Below are 22,866 nucleotides of genomic sequence, written 5' to 3'. Positions count from 1 at the left end.
TGTCATAGGGAATTAGGAAATTTTTCCTTCACTTACAGAATGGATCGCTGGTAAATCTAATGCTACAGATACACTTTCAAGAAAATACAAATAGTACCACTTAACTTTAGCAGCAAATTTTTAAGCGTTAAGCGGTTTTAATAACATTGACATGAACTGCCCTAGAAAACATTACTCTCAGATGAAATTAAAACATTTATACTGTAGGAATATCTATTTAACACATGGAAAACTTGTTTTACAATTAACTGTTATATTCTTCTGCATACTTTCACTTACATAAAAGGGCCAATACGTAACTAACATAAATGACGTTCATTTACCATTGAAAATTTTCAATATGAAACGCTTCTGGTGAAATGAACAGGTTTTTTGTTCTGCGTTTTGCTGTCTTCATTCTCCGCCAAGTGACAGCATTCGAATACAACAATTTCGATTACCTGAATGGTTATGACAAAATGAACAGATATGTTAGTTAAATCAACAACATTTTAGTTGAAACAACCAGAGCGTGAAACAACAATTGCAATATTGTAATTTTGTGATCTGCGGGTTCTCCGTGCGCAAAAGCGTTTACTACAGGGGCCGTACAAGCCACAATCTTGCACCTATAACAATAAGAAAAATTCACAAACCTAATAAAACATGTACTTTTGGATGCTTTTTAATTCATCGATGTATTATTATTTTCGAAGTAAAACTCATTCCAATCTCGAACTTAAAGTTTTGTAACCCCTTAAGAACGTTATTGTATTGTATTAATAAAACCGGAAATGAACATTATTTTGTTTGAAATAAGAGTTAAAATATAAAAAATTATAAAGTCTGCGTGAGAAAATAACAACAAAATGTAAAATTCTGTCATGTTAAAGCAACAACAAAATATTTATAGAAGGCGAATTTTAAAATTATTTGACATTGTAGCATTCAGAAAAGAATAATATCATTGGCATATATTTCATCTGATTCTGATGAAGTTTATTCAATAGTATTTTATTTGAAGATAGAACTACTGGATCAATTAAACATAATGAAATTGGAATAACTCATCAATAACGACATAAGATATAATAACTGATGTTTATGCTAAACAGATATTGTACAATTTCTTGATTAATGTAAAATGTGTTATTATTATTTTGGCGGCCGCACACAAATGCTTTTTGCACTTATTCTACTTTTAACGCCATCTTTGATCTGAAACCTTGTAGTATCACTAAAAATTGATTTTATACAATTTTTACACATTTCCCAGAGATATATGTATTTGAAGTGGGTCCAGATTTTGTCGCAAAACAAGCCTTATTGTTTCTATTACACATGAAATTCAATTATTATGAGAAATGCCATAGGAATTCTGTTATAATTAATTTCAAAGTACAAATTTGAATGTTAGTTAACTCGTCCTAGATTGATAGTTTAGAACGTAAGTCGCGTGAGTCATAAGTCAGCTTTAACTTCACGTCACGCCCTGACCGGAAAGAAGTTTTGTAAGCAACGGCATCACATTTGTTATGTTATGCCACGCAATTAATGCTGCACACTAACAAGTGGTTGCAAAATCAGTTGAAGCAAAAGTAACGTAGTGCAAGAATCTTGATTTATTTAAAATCAAATCAATTCACTCGAATGTTGTTGTAAAAGTGTTTATCTAACCAAAGTTTTCCTAATTAGGTGAAATTTTACCTCGTTTCGAAACCAGAAAAAGAGATTATGCTTCCTCGCTCCAATTTAATTCAATTTACCATTCAACTACCAGGCCAAAACAACTGACATTAGCCCGCGAAACTCACATTAAATGGAACATAATTTTCACATTACGCACATAAAATGCAAACCATCACATGACACGTTGCGAATTGGGTTATTTCAGCACACAAATTAAATAACGCAAGTTTCCATTCAACTCCCAGTCCGAGCAGTATCCTATTCATCTGACCATTTGATGAGTATCCTTCGTCAGTTCCACCGTCGCGGTATGTGGGCAGACTCCGTTGCCAAGCCACTCATGTGGATGATGATCTCGACGCGGTCGATGAACAAGCGTTTATGCGGAAAATCCATATCATGATTACTTCATCCAGCAATTTCCCAATCCCTGCCCGGAGAGATTCCCGACATAACGGTACATCGCAGAAAATTGATGCCCTCGGCCAGTTTCCAAACAATAGTAAACGGGAGAATCCGTATCAAAGCCAAATTGCCACCTACCCTTCGCCGTCGCGGTGTTCCAAAACGAATCGTTTTCCCGCTACAATACTTGAAAACAGACAGCACCTCGGAATGCCGTTTAGTTTGTAGCCAGTTTGAATACACACGTCGCCCAGACCTCAACCCACGCTTATAATGTGCTTGTTGAATGCAACAGTTAAAACCATTTTGGATCGTGATTGTTTCGTAAATGAAGTGGTGCATATTGAATAGATTTTCAAATATCATAATACTTTACAATGCACACCCGATCAGTCATGTCCACATTTCGTTGGTTATTTATATTATTAGGTCCACTGCTCACAATTTGCCAAATTGCATGAGACGGGGGCAGACGGCAGGATCCGGTTTGTCATGAATACAACTGGGACTGATCATAATTACGGCTGTCACGAGTTTGATTCGACGAAATTAAATCAAATTAACTGAAAATGCAGAACGCAATTTTATAAATTTTGCAAATGCTCAAGGTTATGTATAATTCGCGATATTGATTAGTCGTATTGAAGATGAGATGGGGAGTTTCAATACAGAGTATGAACAGCTGCTATCTTGCGTGTATAGCACCGTGAAACGAGTTTTTGGACTAGTCTTTGATTTTTCACAGTATTTAGTCTGTTGCTGAGTGAGTCGAGAAATATTAATATTTATTCTACCCGAAAACTTAAATCTCTAGATTTAATTTATGTGCCTTTAACTTTCTTAATTTTCCTTCTATTTAGGTAAAGCTAATTCCTTTTACAAGGTCAATAAAAATGAACCGTTGAGTGGCGTTAGTAGTTCACTATAATCTGTTAACGAACTGATTAGTCGAAGAATCGAATAGAAAATAGTAGGTGCACTTAGCATTAACCGATACCAAAGCCGCTTAATGACTATGAATTGATTCAACAATCGATTGTTCAGATTTTTCAATACAGTAAGTTTTGGTTGATTATGGCCAGTTTCACGGGAAAAACATCGCATTGCACAGATGGATAAATTTACTGCACTGCATAAATGGCAACTTTACTGTACTTTTCGGCTGCACTACCCCAAGGAGTAAAAAATAGGAATGAAAAAAACCTTTTTTTGCCTTTCTCATGTAGAAAGGCTATACAATCACTGCAAAAACCGACTTTTAAACCGAGGCCCGGAGGTCCGAATGTCATCTATCATTCGAATCAGCTCGACGAACTGATCAAATGTCTGTGTGTGTGCGTATGTGTGTGACAAATGTCACTCACTTTTCTCGATTTTTTGTCCCATACAAAGTTCACAAACTTATGTTCAAATGAAAGTTCTTATGGTCCCATACAACGTTCTTGAATTTCATTTGAATCCGACTTCCGGTTCCGGATATACAGGGTGATATGCAACAAAAAATGTGAAAATAATGCACCGCAACTGTGAAAATAATGTCACCCATTTTCCTCGGAGATGATTGAATCGATTTTCACAAACTTGAATTCAAATAAAAGGTATAGTCATCTTATACAAAGTTTCTGAATTTCATTTGAATCCGACTTCCGGTTCCGAAATTACAGAGTGATATGCACCAAATATGTAAAAATAATGTCCCTCATTTTCCTCGGAGATCGCTGAGCCGATTCACAAACTTATATTCAAATGAAAGGCTTCATGGCCCCATACAAAGTTCCTGAATTTTATTTGAATCCGACTACCGGTTCCGGATATACAATATGATATGCAACAACAATGTGAAAATAATGTCATTCATTTTCCTCGGAGATGGCTGAGCCGATTCACAAACTTGAATTCAAATGAAAGGACTTATAGTCCCATATAAAGGACCTGAATTTCATTTGGATCCGACTTCTGGTTATGGAATTACAGGGTGATATGCATCAAACATGTGAAAATCATGTTACTCCCTTTTCTCGGATATGGCAGAAGTCTTCAAAACTATTTTCTAAGCTTATTAAATTGTAGTATTTCGAGGAATTTCTGCTGTAATATACGGGAGAAAATGAAAATGAGAAAGGTATCACTACACCACTAGGTGAATTAAAACAGGTTTTTCATATTTCCGAACGATTCGTATGACGTTTTCGCGAGCTTAAAATAGTTATCACATTTTCATCTTGAAAAACACATGCTTGCTGGGTTTATTTATTAATTCGAGTAAATTTTTGAAGAGAAATTTATAAAACTGTTACAATAAAACAGTGTTTCTCGGAAAAAATATTTGTGCACAAATGATGTCTTCAGAAAAAAAAATACTTAAAAAATCAAATTCTATAGAAATCTTAAAACATTTATTCATCTTTTTTGTTCAACATTTGTACTACCCCTTAACAAAAATTTAGGAACCTCTTTCGACTGCAGTGTAACACATGGATCAATAAGTCCCGAGACTACAGCAGAGATGGCGCTCGTAGTAAACCAGTAACCACGTCTTTCTAGAGTACTAACCTTTGCTTGAAACGGGTCAAAATTTTTAGTCGATCCGACCAGAAACAGCTGAGTTATCGAGGTTGGAGTAAAGTCGTTTTGTAGTTTGTTTAAAAAATGAAAAAAACGAGTTTCGTGTTTTGATAAAACACTGCTTTTAAATTGATAAAAACACCGTGCAAGCGAAACAATGGATTGAAAAATGTTATCCGGACTCTTGTCCATCAAAAGCAACGATTTGTCGGTGGTTCGCCGAGTTTAAACGTGGTCGTACCGACACAAATGACGCGGAACGCTCGGGTAGACCTGTGGAAGCCGTTACACCGGAAAATGTGAGTGAAGTGACAAAAATTATAATGAAAGATCGTAAAGTGAAGCTCCGTGAGATTGCTGAGATGACACAGATATCATATGGAAGTGTATTTACTATCCTTCATGAAAAATTGAGCATGAAAAAGGTTTTTTCCAAGTGGGTGCCGCGATTGCTTTCGATGGAACAAAAACAGCAACGAGTCGATGATTCAAAAAGCTGTTTATCGAGAAAAAAAAAACGTTGGAACCATTGTATCACCCTAAAAGGTGATTATGTTGATGAATAAAAAAAATTTTGCAAAAAAAATGTTGTTTTCATTGTTAGTCTCGGGACTTATTGATACATGTGTTAATATAATCCTGTGATAATACACGGAAAAGCAGTGCACACTTCTGACCGCCTTTTTCCAGATTCCGACCATTGTCCGTCGCTTTGATTGAGTGACGTTATTTGACACACTCAAACATTAGAATCTCAATGATACAGGCTGGGGAATCTTTCGTTGGTCTTCGTGCAATGATGTTATTTTGCGATCCACGATTTCATTGTCTGAAAACAAAAACATCATCATTTTAACATAATTGAAATTTTCCTTGGAGAGTTTCACAAAAGTATGCAATAGCAAGTAATAGTTCAGTAAACAAAGAACTTTTTTTTTAGGTTTTAACCTTGAGGTCATTCGCCTCTTTGGGTCAGAAAAACTTCCTGACCCTATGTTCGGGATTAGAAATCGAACCTAGGTAGGCTGCGCGAAAGGCTTCGATTTACCCATCACGCTATATCCGTTCCCACAAAAAGAACTGCCGCTGGCTAATACGTTTTCTTTAAGTCATCAACAATTTACTTGATTATACTTACTGTCAACAAACTCTCAAATATGTTGTTCAAAAACCTGCTTCATTCAGCTCCACAAAGATTCATGTCACCATACTGTTCAAAACTATTTGAATATGTTTATGGTTGACACTTAATATTACCGCAATTGGAAAGGAATATAAAGATTTCTAAGAAGACTCATATGCATCAATATGGCGACGCTTCAAAAAGATCTTTGTCATAAAGTGACATACTTTCATCTTATATACAAAACATTCTGTATGAACAGTTCTACACTTCATATAAAATGTGTTGACATTTGCCTAAGTCATGATAATCTCTTTATACTTTAAGTATAAAGTAAGATATACGTTAGGAAAAAAAATGTGAAGTTCCAACTGAAGTTGTGAACTATTTAAAATGTCTTGAAATATCAATAGGATCATAGTACCAGCCATGCAATGGTTCTGTACATTTTAATAAATAATTCTGATTACCTCGACTGATTTCTGAGTTGTGTTTCACATTCAGAATAACTTGACACGATCTCCCAGAAGGGAAAAGTTACGGGTTTGAGTTCCGTCTATGCGGTGATATTTTCCCAAATTTTCATTTATGCTATTGCCATCATCAGTCTTTTCCGGTCAGCTTCTGGATACTTTCTTTATAAGGTGAATGTGGCAAAAGTTATCTCATCAGTACAGCTGTCAAAAATCTCAAATTACTAATGTATTGATCAAAGATAGCAAATCTCACTCTAGTCACTGATTTTGAAATATGAGATGAATGAAGATGCTGAAATGATTAAGGGTACAGTTACCCTACGTTTCCTTGAAAGAAAATCTAAGTTATTGACACTATAAACATCTACTCCTCTTCTACTTCTTCTTCTTCTTCTTCCGCTTCTTCTTCTTTTTCTTCTTCGTCTTCTTCTTCTTCTTCTTCTTCTTCTTCTTCTTCTTCTTTTTCGTCTTCCTCTATCGAATTCCATCGAATCACACCACTTACATGATACTCAACTTTTTCTATAACCTAAATCAATTCAGTTGAGATTTCAACTAGTTTATACTTCTTCTCGAAGCAGACGTCTACCAGAGCAAAGATTTTCTCATTCGATCATTTTTTTCAGCCTAGTCTGACGAACGAGTAGAAATCAATTCGAGCGAAGTTCGAACCGAGGTATGCACGTGATTATATTAATTACATTTTACAAGCAATTATAACATAAATTAATTAACCCGCGCAAATGCAGTCCATGTACCTCCCACATGACTACCGTTGTGTCGTGCATATATTAAAATAATAATAATAATACTTTTAATAATAGTAATAACCATAATAATAGCAATGATGAGTGTAGTGATGATTATACACTCGATGCGGTTTTTGTCGATGTACCCTTGGTATCGTGGGTGGGAAAAGGATCTGGTTACTGTGCACATGGCAACCGATGGGAAAAATACCACCTGGATGTGTTTGAATAGCGAGTAACCCAGGCAATAATTAAGCAATGGTCGATACGTGATATGGGAACAGGTGAGCGGTTCACCGATACGGTTGACCAAAAGGACCCTTAGCTAGTGAGAGTAGGACTGTAAGCAGACTGGAGGGAAATATATTAATGAGAAAGGTTTCAATAACCATTTCTGATCATTTTATGCGTGTCTGGTTCCGTTTAAATGCCTGAAATCAATATGATGTATGTTTGTGGTATATGTGTTCTTTTGTGAAACATACAATCTATTTTCGCGTCTTTTTAGGGTCCGATGAAAGCATCTTATGTAAGATATTGGATACAGCTCCATATACAAAAAGTATTGTCAATAAGTAATTTGAACAAACTAACCCTAACTAAAACTCACAGATAACTTGAATACCACTAAATTTTGTCTAATGTAAAAAAAAAAACAGTCTCAAAATTCGTAAAATCTGAAGATATAGAAAATTATATAATGAAGAACATATCGAGAACAATAAAACACGAAATCTTTTATTAGTACATAATGCAATAATTTCAACTTCTTGTGCACACTGTATGAGTGTCATATACCATTCGACAGAGTTCGTCGAGATCACAAAATGTGCATGTATTTATTTGTGTGTGTGTGTGTGTGTGTGTGTGTGTGTGTGTGTGTGTGTGTGTGTGTGTGTGTGTGTGTGTGTGTGTGTGTGTGTGTGTGTGTGTGTGTGTGTGTGTGTGTGTGTGTGTGTGTGTGTAAGTATGTGTGTATGTGACAAATAAAGTCACTCGATTTTCTCAGAGATGACTGAACCTATTTTCACGAACTGAAAGGTCTTATGGATCCATAGATTGAATTTTATCCCGATCTAACTTCCAGTTCGGGAATTATAGGGTGATATGCACCAAAAAAATTTAAAAAACACGTTTCTCAAAGATGGCGTGACCGATTTTCACAAACTTAGATTCAAACGAGAGGTCTTATGGTCCCATAGATCGCTATTGAATTTTATCTCGATCCGACTTCCGGTTTCGGAAATACAAGGAAATTTCTTAACCGATTTTCACAAACTTAGAGGCAAATAAGAGAATTTGATTTTTTTTTAAAGTCACTGAAAAGTTCAAGTGGTTTACAATGACAATGCAGAACTGGTACGCGTCAGCACGTGCGGCCTTGATCCGTTCACAGCGTGCTTTGTTCAATTTCACAAAAACCACAGAATTGCTGAAGCAAATGATGTCTTCATTGTAATAACCAAATCATGTATAGGGCTGAAAAGTCACCACTTGTGGCTGAACACCCAATTTAAATCTTAATAATTTAATTTTAACTCATATTCCAATAAATAGTTATTTAAAAAAGCATGCTATGGGATCATAGAACCTTCCATTTGAATCCTAGTATGCGAAAGATGTTTGATGACACCGAATTGCAAGGATTATTGCACGAAGACGACACAAAAACGCAACGACACCTTGCATAAGCACGAGGAGTTCAACAGCAAGTAATTTCCAGACATCTACAATCCATGGGAAAGATTCAGAAGTGTGAAAAGTAGGTGCCGTATGAACTGACCGAGATACAAATGGAGAACTGTATTGCTCGAAAGTCATGCTGGTTGTGTAGAAGGATCAGACCGGTGTGATCTGCTTCGAGCTTCTGGAACCTGGTTAAACTGTCAACGGCGTTTGCTACCATCAACAAATGGACGATTTTAACCGAGTAATTGCGCAAAAAACAACCAGAAAAATTATATAGAGAAACCCTAAAGGAGATATTTCGCTCCACGATAATGCACCACCGAACAAGTCGAAAAGAGTTCGCGATACACTAGAAAGTCTCCAGCAGGTAGTTGATCATGTGACTTACTCACCATATCTGGCCCCTTCCGACTACCAATTGTTGGGTCACACACTTCGCAGTGCTTCGATTCTTTCTGAATTTTGCGAAAATGGCTCATCCATATTTCGATTGAAAAAATGTTTTGTTATTTCCAAAAACAATCGAAAATTAATTAGAAATACATATTATACAACATGTATAATGTTAGGCCGATTCCGTTTAGTAGTTGCAAATTGCAAATTGAAAATAAACCACTAAGCAGCTTACTCTACTTTTAGTATTATAGTTTAAATAATTGTGCCGAAGCGGTCAGTCTATCCAGGTCAAGTTCCGCATCGGAATGTAGTAACCTGATTTTGACTTTATTTTTTTGCTGAAATACTGCTTCTTCACTAACGTCTCGGACGAAACAAAGTCGCAACTTATTGGTCTTCATCAGATAGAGACCATTTATAAGATTAGGTTACTACTACGACTGCCAGATCAATAATTCTTCAACAACTCGAAGACGAAATGTAAGAAGTAGTAACATGGTGATTTGAAGTTTCAACCATAGCCCCTGAGTGACTTCTTTCCAACAACTGTTTATGAAAACTTCAAAAACGAACCTAAAACTATTATATTACTTGTAAAAAGAGCTGTCATGAAACCATAGGAGGGGGTCCATTAAAATTTCCGATATCGAAATAAAATGTTTGATGCCAAATGTTAGTTTCTGTTTTGAACATTTCGGAAGCAGTTATCTTTTAGGTTCCTCATATCCTTATTAATATCACGGTGCAATGTACTTTCGATATTTTTGCAGAACTTTGAATTTCCTTAAGGGTACCGTTAGTTTGATTATGTTGGTGATGAGAGGTGTTGTGTCAACATTATTCAATTAAAAACGAAACACATTTTGTACGAGTCCTTGTACGGACAAGGGTTGGCGGTTCAATGTATAGAGCGCTTGTGTTACAAGCCAGCTGTCGTATGTTTGAGACCCGACCTGGAAGGATTCAGTAAGTATCAGTAAGATCGTAGTACTTGTCATGCAATGATTCTGAACGCTAAGAATCGGCTGCGAAGTTGAAACAGAAAGGCCAAATTCCACAAAAGGAATTTAATGCCAAGACTTTTTGCTTTGCTTTGTACGGACAAATCGATTGGATGCATAATGTTACTTCTGATAAAATCATCCAGCACTCGAGTGATCAAGGTCGTTCAGTATCTCGAATGTGAAAAACCAGCAGAACTCCGATAAATCCTCTTTTGCCTCTCTTGCAAGGCGAACGGCACATAAAAATCCACAGAAGGCTGTTGGGTATAGAATCCTTTTCCACGGCTCAAACGAACCGCACAGAATGCAAGTCGATTCAATACTAATTTCGACTGTGTACATTTTTTTTTGCATAAATATCTGTTTATGAATCTTATTTTTTTGTGTATTACATCAACATTTTACATTACAAGTGTTTTGACCCTTTGGCCTTTCATCTTTGTTGTTCATACGATTCGTTATTAATATTAGGTGTTTTAGTTACTCTTGTTTTACATACTAATGTTAAATCATAATATTTATTTTAATTATTTATAAAATATCTACCTACTTATAACTATGCCTAACCTAATACGTACAAATTTTGAATTATTTGTATTTCAGAGATTGAGCACCTCTCTTCAAATTTCGTGCAGTATTGTTCGAATTTTTGTTCTAGTATATCCAGGGAAGCCATCTCATGTACTTCACTAGTCCTTGTCCAAGGGGGTAGATTTAGAATCATCTTTAAGATCTTACTTTGAATGCGCTGAAGCCTAAGTTTGTGTGTTCGTGCACAGCCTCGCCAAACAGGGACTGCGTATTCAATTGCGGGGTAGATGATTTGTTTATAGACAGCCATCTGATTCTTCAGGCATAGTTTAGATGTTCTACAAATCAGCGGATACAGAGACCTAATGAGTATGCTGCATTTTTGAACGATTTTGTCAACATGTGACCTGAATATCAGATGTCTGTCAAAGGTGAGTCCTAGATAGATAACTTCATCGGACCATTGAATGACCTCATCACCGAATCGTATTCGGCATTCGTCTGATGGAACAAGTTTTGGAGATCTTGAATGTGGAAACAAGATGACCTGAGTTTTTGCTGCATTGATCACAATTTTCCAGCTTGTAAAATATTCCGTTAAAGCGCCCAGACCTGTCTGTAGTTTATTCTTCAAAGCATTAATGACACGACCTTTGTAAAGAATGGCAGTATCATCAGCAAATTGTGACAGAACACCACCACCCGGCAGAGGTGGGATGTCTGATGTAAAAATGTTGTATAGAATGGGACCTAGGATACTTCCCTGGGAATAGTAAATCTTTCTGAAAGTGCATTATTCAGAGAAACCTGGAATGCTCTATCTGCAAGATAATTTTTGATAATTTTAATAAGATACATGGGAAAATTATACCGATGCAGTTTGAACACCAGGCCATCGTGCCATACATTATCGAATGCCTTTTCAATATCCAATATTGCCATGGCAGTTGTTTTGGACACTGATTTGTTTTGCTGGATGATGTTGTTAACCCTTGTGAGTTGGTGGATGGTGGATCTTCCTTTCCGGAACCCAAACTGTGCTTCCAGTAATATATCCTGTTCATCAGCGAAAGCAAGAATTCGCCTTTGTATTGACTTTTCAAACAGCTTGGATAGGGCAGAGAGTAAGCTGATTTCGACTGTGTGAAGAACCTCAGTTTAAATAGTCGCATCCATTCTATGCGCAATGCAATGAGATTATCTCAAATATTTTTGTTTTTCAAAAACGGTTCATATATATATATATAGTTTTATCTACTCGAATCGATGCAACCTGACCACTGTTTGCATGATTCTTTTTTTCGTATTTTAAATTCGCATTCCTATATAGAATTAAAATAGTAGTCGTCAAAACGTGCGATATCAGTGCAGTGAATAGCAGTACAGATGTCTACACACTTGCATATTTGATTAAATTTGGGTCTTTCAATAGCCAATTTTCGGGAATGGTAATCCCTTTCTGAGAGGAAGGGAAACCTTCCCAATGGCTTTTATAAAATCTAATTTTTGCTCTTTAACAAGAGGTTCGCAGATTCTCTCTAAGAATTAGATCTTTGGTAGGTCCAAGTGTACATTGGATCACCACACCCTCATAACGGCACTGTTGTAAACGTCATGCTTGACATTGACAAAGTTGGACAAACCACTTTTATACAAAGCAATTGATAGGAATAAAACACAACCCTGTTAAATATTATGATCGAATTAAACCTGGTTAAAAACCAAAGTACTGAAAGAATGCGACATAAAAAAACCCACACACACTAAGTATAAATTAATATGCTTAACCGCGCCCGAAAGAAAAGCATTATTTCGCCACGATCATGTGGCTTTTTCGGGAATGCTGTTAATTCAATACGATGGATACAAAAGTCATAATTATTTTTAATTAATTTTGTTCCACCAGATTCCAAAGATCGGTAGCGACATGTTAATTTGATGCTTTCTCGACCATATTTTCACTCCCATCAAGCATTAATTGGTCAATGAAAATATATATATTTGCGAACCGCTATTAGCGAACGAATCGGGAAGAGGGTTGAGCTTTTCGGCTCCAATTATCCATCGAGCAAATAATAAATTGTGTTGTTTTTGTGTCATTATTTTCAGCAAACTGGGCACCCATGGGACACCGAAACGCCGAGGGGCTGGACATGAGCATCCAGTGAAAACCTTAACCTTCGGTGACGTCAAGCGTCCGGTGTCAGGAATGCACAGCACTGAAAATGTTGCTGGTAAGTAGAATGGAGTAGAAATTTGCGTTGTGACATGCATGCATTGCGTTGTAATGTATTTTTGATATTTATTGATTTTTTTTGTTACTTTGACTTCTAACGCGACCAGACTCATACTACAACTTGCTATTATAAACTTGTTATTAATTGCTGGTCGGATCATATATCCACAAATCTCTCCAACCACTGGTTTGGAATCTTTCTACTCACCTGTGAATCAACCCTTCACCAACAACCAACTGCAACAGCCAGTTAATCAAACAAATCAAACAAAAAGTAATCTACCAGAGACCGAATGATGAATCGATAGCATTAGGATTGGACTTTGCCCTGAGAATACATATTCATGAAAGCAACCACAATTGCATTAACGGAAGAGTTGGCCAAGTACGAGATTGAGTGGAAAAGCTGTCCATACCATCTAAATTCCTTTCCTAAATCACCTTCTATCCGGTGTAACAGCAACCCATCCGTTACGATAGTTTTCCCTCAGGTATGTCCCAAAAAAAAGTTGCACATGGACTTTTCTGCTTCTCACCGCACCACTGATTCTTCCCATGCTATCTGTTCGCACACACACACACTTACATATATTCGTAATATTCTTAAAAGCATTTTCATGCAGTATGTTTGTAATCGATGATACATTTTAACGGATAAATATGGTGATGTATTGCTGTAATGGAGAAAACTTGATACCTGAGCTTAATTGTATTAGAGGCCACCAAGAATAGATAGAATATCCATTTTGTTCATTCGCAAATGAATAGAGAGTGAAATTTACGAAGGATTCGTTTCATACAATAGGAGTGATACACAAATTATATCACGTTAAATTGCTAAAACTTGTACTTCCTCATCAGTTGCCTCAACAAAACACAGTATCAAATCGAACATCGTTCATATTCAGATGGCGCAATTTGATCTATACAAGAAATTTAGGTTTTTGAATAATTTTTCGATAAAAGATCGTCTTCAGTCACTGATATTTCAAAATGATTTTTGAAGTTTACAAGCGTATATTCTATAATAAGGTTCAATAAAATTTAAACCAATACAGATCTGTGTCATACGAAAACACCATATAATATTATCTGAAAAATACGTCGGTCAAAAAATCCTTGGTTCGAGAGAGAAAATAACACTTTTTGTGCATATTTAGATTTTATTCATCAATGTATTCCTTTCGAAGAGCAATACAATTGTTCTAACGGTGTTTATGCCAAATTATGAAATGACAATTTTTTTTTGTGGACGATTTGTTGGCATTTAACATTTAATTATGATTTTTCACAAAGGTCATTCTGGAGGTCCAATTTTTGACCACAACCATTTGAGGGTGTATTTCAACAATGACATGTCAAATATTGGTTTCCAAAGCATCACTCGTTGCTAGTTTATCCACATAAATCAATGACTTCACGTATCCCTACAAAAAAAATCGAGTGGCGTCAAATCACACGAACGCGGAGGCCAATTCACCGGTCGAAATAATATTGTTGTTGAATGTTCCTCCAAAAAGTCGATTGTTTCGGCCGCAGTATGACAAATAGCACCATCCTTTTGAAACCACATTTTTTCCACATCCATATATTGAAGATTTGACAACAAAATATCATTGATCTTGGTTCTGTATCGATGTCCATTCACGGTAACGCTTCGTCCTTCCTCAGCCCATAGACCGCACCAAACAGTATATTTATCGGGATGCTTCGGTAATTCTTGAACAGCGTGGGGATTATCTTTGCTCCAAATATGATAGTTTTTCTTATTGACATGCGCCTAATCACTGAAGAGAATTTTGCACTATAAACAGTTTTAATTGATCACTGATTTTGAAAATAAATTTCCATGATGATTTGCCAAACAATACTGAGTAAAGACGTCACTTTACACTGTCAAAACAAATTTCAGACAATAGAGTAATCCCTATTGAAAAAACAAACCTCCTGAAAAACACCTGTTATATTTTTTTTTTTTTATTCAAGAATATAATGTTTAAGGCACACTGCTTAAGCTCTAAGATGCCAAGGGCTTTTACTAATTTAAAATTTACGACTAACTTAAAACTAGGGTTGTATCATTAAGTAATGTCATATTTGGGTCGCAGTGGTTGACTTTGGCAGATCCAGCCTTCATGTGGTGATCGGCCGGTGATCTGAATATTTCATGAGAGTCTTCCATATGGCGTTGGTGAATATTCATGTTGGCCGCATTCTTCGGTCCGTGTGGGTCCGCGAACACCTGTTATATGAAAGCTAGACATTTTTAGCTTTCATCATGGGGACGGGTATAGCATGATGGATAAGTCGATGGTTTTCACGCAGCCCTCCTGGGTTCGATTCTCAACTCCGCTCATATGATCAGAAAGTTTTTCTGGCCCGAAGAGGCGAATTGCCTTAAAGTTAAAAGCTCTATAATCAAATGTGTGCAAAATTTAAAAAAAAATTTGAATGGCAAAGGACACGGAATTTTAAAACCTGCATTCGAGAAAAACGCGTGTAACGTTTTTGCCTTTCTCTATAGAAAGGCATTAGAATTGCTGGAAAAACCGACTTTCGAACGGAGCATCGGAGACCCATAGTGTAATATACCATTCGACTCAGTTCGACGAGATCGGAAAATGTATGTGTGTGTGTTTGTGTGTGTGTGTGTGCACTTTTATACGCGCTCAATTTTCTCAGAGATGGCTGAACCGACTTTAACAAACTTGGGCTCGTTTGAAAGCTACTGATATGATTGTATAAGTGACGTAACCGACAAAACGCGTTGTATTTTTACGCGATCAATTTTCTCAGAGATGGCTGAACCGACTTTAACAAACTTGGGCTCGTTTGAAAGCTACTGTCGGGCCATTGATTAAGTTCAAAGATCAAATGGCTGTGACTTTTGGTTCCGGAGATATGATTGTATAAGTGACGTAACCGACAAAACGCGGTGTATTTATACGCGCTCAATTTTCTCAGAAATGGCTGAACCGATCTTAACAAACTAGGGCTCTTTTGAAAGCTACTGTCGGGCCATTGATCAAGTTCAAAAATCAAATGGCTGTGACTTTTGGTTCCATAGATATGATGGTATAAGTGACGTAACCGACAAAAAACGTTGATTTTTACCGCTCTTATTTTGGGATAACCTCCAATTTCGTAAAGCGCTAGTGCTCAAAAGTTTAAGCACCTCGAAAAATGTCCTCATGCAAAATTTGAGCTAAATCGGACATGCGTAAGGGGTGCTGTCCGGCGGTTAAGGTTTGAAAAAGCACCATAGGGGGGAGTACATGAAATTTCCGAAATCGAAAAATTTTGTTTGTGTCAAAAATCTTAAAATTTTCATTTCATCGTCGAGATTTAGTGTTATCTCAAAACAATTTTTTTTAGAAAAAAATTGACTTTCTTGATATTTTTTTATTTTGAAGTCCCAGAAAGTCGATATTTAAAAAACAAAATTTTTTTTTTCGATTTCGAAAACTCTGATTTTCACGAACTTAGATTCAAATGAAAGGTCTTAAGAGCTCATGCAAAGTTTCTTAATTTCATTTGGATCCGAATTCCGGTTCCGGAATTACAAGGTGATAAACACCAAAACAAGGAAAAAATTGTCACACACGTTTCTCAGAGATGGCGTGACCGATTTTCACAAACTAAGATTCAAATGAAAAGTCTTATGACCTTATACAATTTTCTTCAGTTTCATTTGGATCCGACTTCCGGTTCTGAAATTACAAGGAAACATGTGCAACCTTATTAAAAAATAGGGACTCAATTTTCTCTGAAATTTCTTAACCGATTTTCACAAACTAAGAAGCAAATGAAAGGTCTTAAAATTCTTTAAAAAGTCCCTGAAAAGTTCATCCAGATCCGGCTTTCGATTTCGGTATTACAGTGCGATTAGTGAAAATTTTCAATTTCATTAGTAGCGATAGCAAAACGAGGTGCACATTTTCATAAAACTTACTGCTAAATTCATTTAGTTGGTAGATCTCGTTAGTTAGTGAATCTATAAAACTACTTTGGAACTACTAGTCTCCGGTTTCCGCTTGCGAAAGCACCGATAATAGTGAAGAAAATCTCCCAAAACGAAACTCGCTTCGATTTCTCAGCAACGGTTAAGCCGATTTTCACGATTCAATGATTCAAATTAAAGCTCTCATTATCTTGAAATATACTGAGCAATTTCATCCTGATACCACTTCTGGTTCCAAAACTATAGAGCGATGAGTGTTAAAACATTCAAATCGTCATTCAAAATGACGACGCACAACTAGTACGCGACGATACGTGCGGCTTTGCTCCGTTCGCAGCGTGCTTTGTTCATTTTCGTATAGCGTACAGGGTTGCCATATTAAAAAAAAAATCAGGTGAAAAAAATGTAAATTTCTAATTCTTTTATTCAATTTGTACCTACTCGTTAGTGTTATTAAAAATCATGATAACGATGCTTTTCTATAAAAGATCATAAGTTTATGGCTAGTGTAAATTGGCCAGAGGGCTAAGTGCTCTTTACCAATAAGCACAGTTCATCAAGCAGAGCAATGTATGTTTCTGTGCGTGTATGTGTGTGTGCGTATGTATCAAATAATGTCACTCATAAAGTAAAAAATATCATAGTCCCATAGGTTGCTATTGAATTTCACACCGTCATTTAGAGCGACGATGCCAAAGAGGGTAAAATTTTTCTAGATTTGGCTTAAAACTGATTCAATTTGAAGGCTATATTAGTTACTTACTAACTAACTCAATTTTCTCAGAGATGATTTGATCGATTTCCACAAACAGGCTCAAACTTGGGCTCAAATAAAAGTTCCTATAGTGTCATAGGGTAAAGAGTGTTTAATCATTTAGTGCGACGATGCAAGATAAAGAAAAATTCTTATTACTTTGACATAACTGTTTACAAATTGAAAAGGTTATGTAAGTTTATAGCCAAGGAAAGTTAATTATTTTATTCAAGATTGAAAAAAAATTTCTTCACAGAATCTTCTAGTGATATTTTTGAAAATATAAGTTATATGAGAAAGGCATCATTACACCACTAGGTGGATTCAAAAAGACTTTTCTTTGGGCCTGTGCGCCGAGCTGTTACTTCTTCGCAGTATGAGATAAGCAAAGATAAATACCAATAACTTATTGAGATTTGTTCCCATCGGCTTGAAAATTTTTGATTGGAATGTTTTACTATAAGAAAATAATGAAACGTGTTTCCGTGTTTCGCATCACTGCTCTGTATAACTGCTTGAAATGTTCAATACTCATAATCCTGTAATTCCAGAACCAAAAGTTGGATCTGGATGAAATTCAGAAGCATTGTATAGGACCAGAAGATCATTCATTCGACCATAAGTTTGTAAAAATCTTGCAATTTCTGACTTTGTGACTTTCTTTTTTTATCTTTACGATGTTAACTATCGTCTGATTTGCGGATTAACAGCTAGCACAATAACTAACTCTACAATGAATCGAATGTCCCGTAATGTTGATGGAAGTTTGAACGAGATTATTAATTAGTGTCACCATCTGCCTGTCTGACCGGAAACCTATTGATTGACATGTTTCAGGGACAATGATATGGAATTAATCATAACACTTATAAAATCTTTGGAATTTCATCTAGCATTCATGTTGCAATGAAAGTTTTATTTTTACATGTATTACCTTTCATTTTCTCAAAGTATGTGCTCACCCTGTCATCCATCAGTTCGACAAGAAAATGAATATCAGCTAACAGAGAATCATGAAAAGCGACATCTCCGAAGAAGGACTAATGGATATTGAAAAATGTTGTTTTATTTATTGAAATCTTTTTTGATACTTCATCATTGTTTGTCAAGCAATCTATCTCTTCGAGAATTCTACTGGATATTGTTTTCAACTCTTTTTCGTAGCCTTCACGGTAGCCATAGGCAGCTAGCTCTTCCAGCGGTCCAGCAATGGAAGGGTTACTGTGAAGAAAAGTGGTCTTCCATCTATTTCAGAGTCAATTTACAAGTCTAGCCTTTTTTTCTGCTACTGTACGGAGAGAAAGGTAAAACTATGAACGCACAGGGTAGAAAAAAACCCGAATGGTAGGGAGGAGCTGATGGCTTGAGGGGCGGAGGCAAATGACAGGCGGTACAAACTGATTCGCTCCATTCGACAGACTGCCCGACGGATGAATCCGGTAGAGAATGAGCGGTTTCGGGTGGAAACAGAGACAGACTGGTACGCGTGCTGATGGAAAAGAAAAGTCAATTCAAAACTGTCACCGAACCGGAAAAGTGAATTATATTGGAAGATTCTTAGTTTGTTGAAGTATTGCCAGATTGGATAATAGCTAGTGATTGTTTTCCACATCAACGTTCATCTGTTTTCGCTTTGATTTCTTTGTTTCATCGAGTACATTCTTTATGTAACCTTATAATTGAAAACATTGATTGAAACTTGCAATTCTAGCAATGAAATCGCGCTATGGGAATCTTTAAAATCTACTCTAGTATATTAATAACCAGTACCAGGTGCCAGAGTTTCTGCGAAAAACAAGCTAAAGTAACGCTATTGAGCTACATTCCAAGAAATGGATCGCCATTTATTTCTCTTCCTTTGTCATAGTAAATGAGCCGTGTAATTACAATATCAAATTGAATTTTCCGACTCGATAGAATCACTGCTAGCGATAGAATTCGATTGTGTTTCTCTAACCTGATGGTCGTATATCACACAAGTTTGCCTAATAATGACTCAGGCACTGATAAACGGATATTCGACGTATTTTTCGCTGACGTTTATACAAAAAAAAGTTTACTTCAGAACCATTATGATTTGAGTCAAATGAATACTGATAATTGCCTAAATTTGGGCTCTTAAATCCTACTCCAATCAGGGAAACAATAGTGGATGAATAAAAATAATAGCTTTTCGAAAAACTATTCTTTTTATTTATTCACTATCGTCAGTAAATATTGAAGGCATGAGAAGCCAGATTTGGTTGATTTATTTCTCGCCAAAAGTGTCTGTTTGTCTGTGGTTCAGAGTTCAAGATTTATTAACAGTAATTGTTTTTCGCCACTTGAGGAGACCAATGACTCTGCAGATAATCCCTTGATTTGATTTTGATGTTAACCGTAAAAAACTCACTAAACACAACAACGTTCGTTCTCGGACTACTCCGTCACAGACAAAGAGCTTTTAATTGCAATCATTCAGTGAAATTGCAGGCCATCACTCTTCTCCCTTTCAAACCATCATTAGGGACCACTTTTCATACCACTAGATACTACCAGATAACGCTTGACTGCAAGGAAGCCTCGGTCTCAGGACGCCTTTCTTTCCTTTGTCTAGCATAATGTGTCCAGTTCCGACCAAACATTCGGCCATAGAGGAGAAGGCAAGACACCGGCGAATGAATGGAATAGATTGCGGTTTTCAACATCTGAAAATGAGCTGGTCGGGGACAAACAACACTCACTGAAGTGGATGCGGAAAATAGACCCCTAGTCAAAGGCCATTACCAAGGAGCTAAGTGAATGAAGAGAAAAAAATGCTGGAAAAAGCTAAAAGAATGCGATACAGTATGAATTGAAAAGAAAGGAAATTTATCCCATTAAAATGGTCTGTCTGTTTTTGGATATAAACGCGATCTGACAGTTTGGATGGCGAAAAGGAAGTTCGCAGAAAGCTTTTTAGTGTTCATTTATATGTGAGAGTATAAGACTGAAATATCGTCCACAAAAAATTGATTAAAAAAGAAATATGTAGATCTGCTTTCAGTTATTTTTGGATTAAAGGACAGCAAATGAGTTTGTGCTTTGCATTTTTTTAGACACTGGCTAAATAGGTCTCACATATTTTTGCCAGTGTTTTTTTTTTTTGCGCAAAACTAATGAATGCTATTATTGTTTAAAAAACTACCAAATTTTACACAAGTTACATACTAACTTCAGCACCTAAAATCCATTATGCACAGATATGTTTAAAATGAAATGCGTTGCAATGCGCGGTGACGATGTTTCCTGCCGAGTGAATTTTGGAATTAATATACTATTCCAACTAAATCAGAATAACTCGACAGCATGATAGCCAACATTGGCGGTCATCCTCATCTCCATCGTTCACAGGTAAGGATAAAGAATAATGAGGAGAGAAAGTGTTGATAGTTCACCTACTTTACGGAAGGACGATGACTCTTCAGTTTCTTCCATGGGTTTCGCGTAGTTGGTGTTACAAATGGGTATAAGGTATGGGATTCACTCTAAGCAAGGCAAGCTACCATGAAGGGAAACATGTTATTTATAAATTTTTTTCAAATTCGAGTGCACAGTCAATGAGCTAACGTAAATAATTTTTAGCGGTTTACATCGTTTTCTCCAGCTACCGACATCGTACAATACTGTTCTCTGAACAGCTCCCTTGAAGTTTTATCCTGTTATAGTTATTCCGACACGTTAGAGTTTTATTTTTGATTTTCTTATTTCCTGCTTTTATTTGCTGTCACCAATAAATAATTCTGTCAATCCAATGATGCTCTATCACAACGTAAATGGTCAATTGATCATCTGCATTAAGTTTAGAAAAGCAATAAAACCGAACCTTCAACCAAATCGATGTCATATTTTTTAAAGAAGTTTTTATTCCGGCTCATCTGCTGATAAACTCAACGCTGACAATTTTACTCTGTTGAAAACAAAAAATTGAGAAAATCTTGCTAATATTTTTTACAGGATCTTGTTTCCATCCTTTATCTTCAAGAAGAGGCGTTCTTTTTCTATTCAGCGAATTGAATAGGAGTTGTTACTACTGGTTCACTACTCTCGCTTTCGTCCATTGATTCGGTGTCGCTATTGTTGTCAGAAACGAAACAAAAAACCTGAAACGTATGGCTTACCATAGCGAACAGGTTTCAGATAATATTTGTAAGGGGTTAGCTGATGTTCGTTGGTGACGAACCAAAGTCATATTTGATAGAATAACGCATGCGTAACTAACGTACGCCATTCAGAATGCCGAAGAGCAAAATTTTTACACACTTCTCTTTCGATGAAAAGAACATCTGTTTTTGATTATAAAGGTTTTAATTTCATTCCCCTGTTGGACTTACGGACCATATTTGCGGGTTTGGGAAACAAACACAGGTTGACTGCATGGAAGACATTGACTTACCCGTCCCCTTCATGTAACCTGGAATGTAGAATTTGACGTTATAGTACTCCACGTTGTGCGCTTTGCTGTTGTAATAGTGAATACCGCTAGATTATTTTGTACATTAATAACACTATTCATTCTATCCAATTGTAGCCAATATATGCCATTCAGATCGAGATGAATTTGTTTCCTAAACAAAACTTCAACTTGTTGTACAGAAGAACGAGCGCTTTGAAGTCAATATAATATAGTATTTTCTCATATTATTACCGGTGAATGAACAAATAGCTTTACTAATTTCTTTCGCTTTATTGTTCACGATACTGATCCTTGTTTCTGACATCACGGTCGCAAAAGGTTTATTTTGTCCACTGTCTTGGACGAGGTATAAAAGCGAACTGAATTCTGTGAATGAATAATACATATGTAAATTCATTTACCAAATAACAAATTTTCTAATTTATCGTACAATATATTTTTACGCTCGATTCACCTTAATCTTTGTCAAAACAAATCCCACATCCAAGCAATTGACAGAATGGGAATACTACTTTTTTTAAAAGAAACCCTGCCAAATTTGGTAAATTTATGTCCAGCGTGAAAAAAGTTCAGCACACTTTCGAAAATATGTGCTCTAATAGAAAACTCTGAGAAAAATTCACAAAAATTCTGTCTTTTACTCTTCGACAACAAATGAGCGCTACGTAAAAGCTAATTGAATTAGTGTAAGTTTTTCTTCGAAAAAAAATTTATTGCAATACCAGTACGAGCAGACCTAAGCTAAATTCAAGTTTTTTTATTAATATATTATAATCAGTATTCGGTTAACCACGCCACTACTCTGGTCAACGGCCAGCGTTCGAACAGAGCGACGAATTGTTTCGTTAAGTACATTTCGGATCCAATTTCCATT

At 36.2% G+C, this 22,866-nt stretch overlaps 1 protein-coding gene across 3 annotated transcripts in view; it reads left to right on the top strand.

Moving 5' to 3' along the window:
* Positions 1–22,866, top strand: part of LOC131437165 (LIM/homeobox protein Lhx9-like) — a 301,131-nt gene that overhangs the window by 129,438 nt on the left and 148,827 nt on the right. For all 3 annotated transcript variants that reach the window (XM_058606335.1, XM_058606334.1, XM_058606333.1), the window contains one exon: positions 12,716–12,840. In XM_058606335.1, coding sequence (XP_058462318.1) covers positions 12,816–12,840 — 25 coding nt within the window. In that variant the 5' untranslated portion in view covers positions 12,716–12,815. The remainder of the gene's footprint in view (positions 1–12,715; positions 12,841–22,866) is intronic.

The sequence above is a fragment of the Malaya genurostris genome, chromosome 3 (assembly GCF_030247185.1).
Source record: "Malaya genurostris strain Urasoe2022 chromosome 3, Malgen_1.1, whole genome shotgun sequence".
Classification (NCBI taxonomy): Eukaryota; Metazoa; Arthropoda; class Insecta; order Diptera; family Culicidae; genus Malaya; species Malaya genurostris.
This window is presented reverse-complemented; position numbering and strand designations above follow the sequence as displayed.